Raw genomic sequence first — 5,494 nt, 5'->3', positions numbered from 1 at the left:
GCCTCCACTCCTCCCCGCCCCCCCCTCCCCTGCACAGAAAGGTTCCTGTGGGGCCTGCCAGCTTCCTCCGCCTGAGGTGTGAGTGGGCACGCCACGGGCGAGGCGGGCAGGGGGGCCTGGGGACTTTTCCAGCTGCAGGAAAGCTTTCCGGGTGGGGAAGAAATGGGACTTCTCAGCCGGCTGCTGTCTGTCTGTGTCTGTTGTCCCTGGGTGTCCCCCGGGTCCTTACCTGGCTTCTCCCTGGGAGTCTGTCCATCCATCTAATGTCATACTGACTTTCTCTGTTGGTTTGGGGCGTATTTGCTTGTGCACATGGGCCTGCTGGGCATATGTGCTGGGCCCTCCGTTGAGCCCTAGACACACATAAATGAGATGCCGTCCATCTAGGCTGATTCTTTGCCATTTCTATCTCATTGCTGCCATCTCTTCACTCTGGGCCCCAAACCCTCCACCCCTTCCCATTAAAATAGAATCCAAAGTCCTTCTCGTGGCTGATACTGTGACCTCGTTCTTTTTCTTTTTTTCTTTTTTTTGGTTAAGATTTTATTTTTAAGTGGTCTCCACACCCAACGTGGGGATCGAACTTACAACCCCGAGATCAAGAGTCACAGGCTCTACCGAATGAGCCAGCCAGGCGCCCCACCTTGACCTCATTCTTCTACTTCTCCCCTTGGCCATAGCTGCCGGGCCACCTGGCTGCTTCCGGAACAAACCAAGCAGACTCAGGCCTCAGGACCTTTGCATGTGCTAGTCTCCCAGATTTCCCCTGGCCTTCTCCCTCGCTTCCTTCAATTTAATGCCATCTCCTCAGTGAACCCTTCTCTACTCCCTCCTTTATAGTAGCAACCTCCATCACCTTCTACCCTCTTCCTCTGGTGTCTTTTTTCTTCTCAGGACTTACCGCTACATGGCTGTCACATTTTATGGGTCTGTTTGTACCTCCTACATGAACGTCAGCTATATGAGAGTAGGGGCTGCATTCTGTTCCCTGCGGTTCCCTATCCATCCTTTAAACTAGCCCTGTGCTAGGCAATCCTGGGCTCATAGTGGTGACCGAGACAGCTTTGGCCCTGCCCTCATGGGGCTGACAGTCCATTTGCCAATGATGATCCAGCATGCAGGGCTGGGATAGGGGAGAGCAGGGTCTGTGAGAGCCCAGAGATGGCATGTGACACGGCCTGGGGGTCAAGGAGGAGGCTTCCTGGAGGAGGTGTCAGCTGAACAGAGACCTGGGGGCTGAGTAGGAGTGATCCAGGCCTTGTCCTGGGGACCAACTGATCGAGACAGACCCAGCCTTGCTCTTCTGCAGATCTCCGTTCTCTCCGTCTCTGTCTCTTGGAAAACTGCACTCGATCTTAGCCAAAAGGCCGAGAAGTGATCTGTCTCATAGAACTTGAGTTTCAAGATGTCTTAACTTTCTAGTTTAAACCTGTACCTTTCCTTGATTTCACACTCTCTCCTTTCTCCTGAGCTCGATTCCTCTCTTTCCCTCCTTCTAGGTCTCTATTCTTGGTATCTCGTCTGTGTATCTCAGTCTCTCTGAACCTATCTGGGTACTTCTCTTATTGACTCTCTTCCAAACATCTGTCTGTCTCTGTCTTTACTTCATCTCCTCCATCTCAAGGCGGTCTCTTGAGTTCTCTTGCCCCTCTCTGGGTCTGACTTCTTTCAGGGAGCTGGTTTTTCTATACCTTTCCACCTCTGTTGACTCCCATCTTTCCTGGGTCCGTTTCTCCTTTCTGGAAGTCTCTTTGCCTACTCACTGATCTCCCTCTCCCCCAGTAAATCCAGAATCCCTCCACTCTGACCCCACCCTGGCACTGGGGGAAGGGGGACTGATCTAGCCCCCCACACCCACACAGGTCAGGCCGTCTGCTCTGTTAATGGTTAACTCAACCTCTATCTAGAATACACACCAGCCCGGCTGGGGGTGACTCCCCTGCCCACCCCCCTACCAGCTGTTCTTAAAGAAACAGGTGTCCTCCACAGCTTTTCAGCCCTCACTGGGGGCCCTGGTGTCTGGAAGCCTCTTGCCCTGGGATGGGGGAGGGGGGACTACCCAGTGCTTGGGTCTGCAGAGCTGGGGCAGGGGAGGCCACAAGATGGCCAGGGATGGGTGCCCAGGCCCAGAGCTCCAATCAGCGTCTCCCTTGCCCCACGCTTATCGGCTGGTGTATTTAATCAGGGGTGGTTTTCCCAGCCCTGCCCAGGGCCCAGGCTGGCAGTACCAGGGGTGACAGAGCACCTGAGACCTGATGGCTGGGGGAGGGGACGGGACCCCTCAGCCCAAGAACCGGCGGTTTGAGAGTTGAGTGTCCTCCACATGCGGAGGACAAAGTCCCGGGGTCCTTAATATTGGGGATTTGGGCCATGAGGCTCCGCAAGATATGTGTGTGGGACACATGGATAACCAAAGATGGGCCTTCCAGATCGAGGCGATGGAACGCCTGTGTTCCTGAGATCTGGGGCAACCCCGGGTTTCAGGGCTGTAGGCCGGTGCCCGCCGTGGGACACACTGCAATCCCCCCCATCGTTCTGTGCATCCCCTGGCCTTGGCGCTCCGCGTTCCCCCCTTCCCGCACTCTCCACTTCAGGGTCCCAGAGAGGGACCGCGGGGGTCGCGGCTGGGCTCTTGTGGGCGGCCCCTCCCCTTAACCCTTGCTTTGCCGCAGCCTGCTCAGGCCCCGCCCCTTGACGCCAGAGAGCAGGAAGTCCTGGTTAATGATCAGCCTGTCGGGACAGGTGCGGGACAAGGCCGAGCACATCAGAGGCGGCCGCGGGGGGTAGTGCCTTGTACCCTGCCAGTCACGGTGTCCTAGGATGGCCACCGTTGAGACGGGTCTCCCAAGATGGGCGCGAGCAACGCAGTGCAGGGCACCACCAGAGGTGGGGCGCAGTGACCTTGTTTCCGGGGAGCCTGTCAGTGTACCCCATGCAGGTAATTTCCCGCTTTCCTAGGGCAGTCCCTCTAAGCAATACAATGTAATTCTCTGCCTCCTGAGCAGAAGAGAGCTCACTGTCCATCCCTTCTAGGAAGCCTCCTGATGCCTCTCTCCTGTCCCCTCCCCTCGCGGGCGCTGCGTCCCCCACATCTTGGGTAGATACACGGATTGGACCAGAAGGGAAACCTAATCCCCGAGCTTGGCTCTGGTTCCCATGCAAGGGGCCTCCCATGCTCCAAGCCTCAGTTCCATCGTCTGGAAAACGGGCTGATGGCTAGAACGCTTGACCCGTGGCCAGCATTTCTCAAAAGCGCCAAGGGGCCCGCCTGAGTGCAGGGCGCCACCTGGAGGCTGCCACGCACCGTCCTTTCCCTGCAGGATCAGTTCGGTCCCAAAGGGGGCGCAGCATCTCACACAACTAAGGGACCAAGAAGGAAAAAAAAAAAACCCATCTTTCGGTTTATTGAAGGAGGAAAAAGGGGCGGGGGGGGGCAATAAAATGCTTTTGCTTTGTTTATAAAGAGCGAGATTTCAGGAGGCCCCTTCTCAAGGAGGAGGGGGCACCTCTCCCCCAACTATAAGCAGCAGCAAAGCCAAGCCAAGGAGGGGAGAGGGAAACCAGAGGGGCCAAGGGACCCCAAACACCACCTTGGGCAGAAGCCACAAGCGTTCTCCCCCCACCCTCAATGCATCTACCCCAGGGGACCCATCCGGGATGAGGAAGGGGGTATGTACACAGGTGGGGGTGGCACTGGGCTGGGTGGGGGAGGGAATAATTTATCCGCAGCAGCGGTGGGTAGCAAGGGGGGAGGAGGCAGTAGACTGGTGGCAGTGGTGGCTTAGGGGTCCCGTTCTTTCTTAACCTTGATGTCTCCAGCAAGGATAGTGGCGATCTCGCCCTGCATGAAGGCCCAGGGGACAGAGGAGCCCACCAGGGGACACTTGTCCCCACTGGGGCAGTACACTTCCCCAGCAGGGCCCTGTGCCTTGATGAACTCCCTTGAGCAGGGAAAGCAGAACTTGTGTCCGGGCACTGAGGGGCACTGGACGAAGTGGGTGTCTTCCAGCCGCTCCCGGCAGAGGGTACAGCAGAGGGGTGCCCCAGGAGTCGCCCCCGTGCCGCTACCACCCCCGCTGACGGCTTCTGCCCCAGCTGTGGGGCTGACTTCTGCCTCACCGTTGCGGGCCACTAGACGATGCTGGGTCGGCGGCTGGGCTGTGGAGGAAGCTGCGGGGCTGGCGCCCCCAGCGCGCACGGGTCCCCCACCCCCACCAGGGTCCTTGGGGGAGTGGCCCAGCGCCTCGGCCACATTCTTCAGGGCGGCGATGGGTGAGGGCACACCAGGGGCGTCAGCGGAGAACGGGCCACCGGGTGCTACCCAGTGCCGCTGCTGCTGCTCTTCCGTGGTCATCTTCCCGGCCGCCTCACCCTCGGGCTCAGGTGATGCCTTGCGCCGGCGCGGCGTGGGCGCCAGGTTCCGGGACGGGGCTCGCGGGGGTGGGCCACACAGAGCTGCGGGGATTGCCTCGGGGTACTGCTGGGGCAGGGCCTCCGCGGGGGCTGGCTCTCGGAAGGTGCGGACGCCGTCGGTCAGCAGCTCCCCCAGCTGGCGCCATTCCCCGGAGCCGTGCCTCCGTTCATATTCGAGGTACTTGAAGCCTGAGGAGGCTAGCGCCTTGCCCGGCTCCCGCAGGGCATCGTGAAACATCTGGCGAGCCACGGCCAGGACGCCCGCGTACACGTTGCCAGAGCCGCAGGGGTATTCGGTAAAAAGCTTCAGCTCGANGCACACCCGCCCCACCAGCCCGTGATCCTTCTTGAAGCGGACGTTGAAGGGGGCACAGGCCGACAGCGCCAGCAGCTGCTCCCGCACAGCTTTGGGGCGCCCGTGCCACTCCTCCGCCCGGCCACGCATGGCCTCGTTCAGTTCTGCCAGACAGTCCGCATTCCTCTGCTGCTTCTCCTTCTCGAAATCAGAGCCAAAAGCTGGACGGACAGGACTCAAGCCGGGTGCCAGCGTCAGGCCTCGGCTTCCCAGGCCAGACACCGCAGCTGCCAGCAGCCCGGGGGGCATCAAGCTGGGCATAGAGCCAAGCAGGGCCCTTCGCGCCCCCTCCGCCACGGCGTCCTCGCGGCCCAGCCCATTAGCCAAGCGGGACCCCAGGGTGTACTCCAGGGCGGGCGCGGGCAGGGGGAGGCGGCCCGACGAGGTGGCCCTGTCATAGCGGTCCTGGCCAGAGATGCCGCCGCCTGTTCCTGACGGCTGGGGCTGGGCCTGCGGAGGCTGTAACTGAGGCCCCTGTGCAGCGGCCGCAGCCAGGTCCTTAGTGGTCGGGTGCTTGAGGGCGGGGGGCCCGGGAGAGCGGCCCTCGGGGAGCACGTGGCTGCGCTTGAGTTGGCGGGCAGCGTCGATGAGCAGCTCGATGCGATCCGCACCCTCGAAGTTCACGCAGCCGCGACACACAGCCTCGCTGAAGTCCCACACCATGGCCCACGGCATCTTGGGCAGGTCGCACAGGTAGCACCACTGGCGGCGGGACGCCTGCACCGG

The 5,494-nt window shown here is 60.5% G+C and overlaps 1 protein-coding gene across 1 annotated transcript; it reads right to left on the bottom strand.

Annotated features, from left to right (window-relative positions):
• Positions 1–3,376: 3,376 nt before the first annotated feature.
• IRF2BP1 (interferon regulatory factor 2 binding protein 1) lies at positions 3,377–5,487 on the bottom strand. The gene has a single exon (XM_077747076.1). It carries the CDS (start codon positions 5,441–5,443, stop codon positions 3,782–3,784), a length of 1,662 nt encoding a protein of 553 aa, XP_077603202.1. The 5' UTR covers positions 5,444–5,487; the 3' UTR covers positions 3,377–3,781.
• Between the last annotated feature and the right edge of the window lie 7 nt (positions 5,488–5,494).

Source organism: Crocuta crocuta, unplaced genomic scaffold (assembly GCF_008692635.1).
Source record: "Crocuta crocuta isolate KB4526 unplaced genomic scaffold, BGI_CrCroc_1.0 scaffold334, whole genome shotgun sequence".
Taxonomy (NCBI): Eukaryota; Metazoa; Chordata; class Mammalia; order Carnivora; family Hyaenidae; genus Crocuta; species Crocuta crocuta.
Note: the sequence above shows the minus strand (reverse complement) of the source record. Positions and strands in the feature narration are given on the sequence as shown.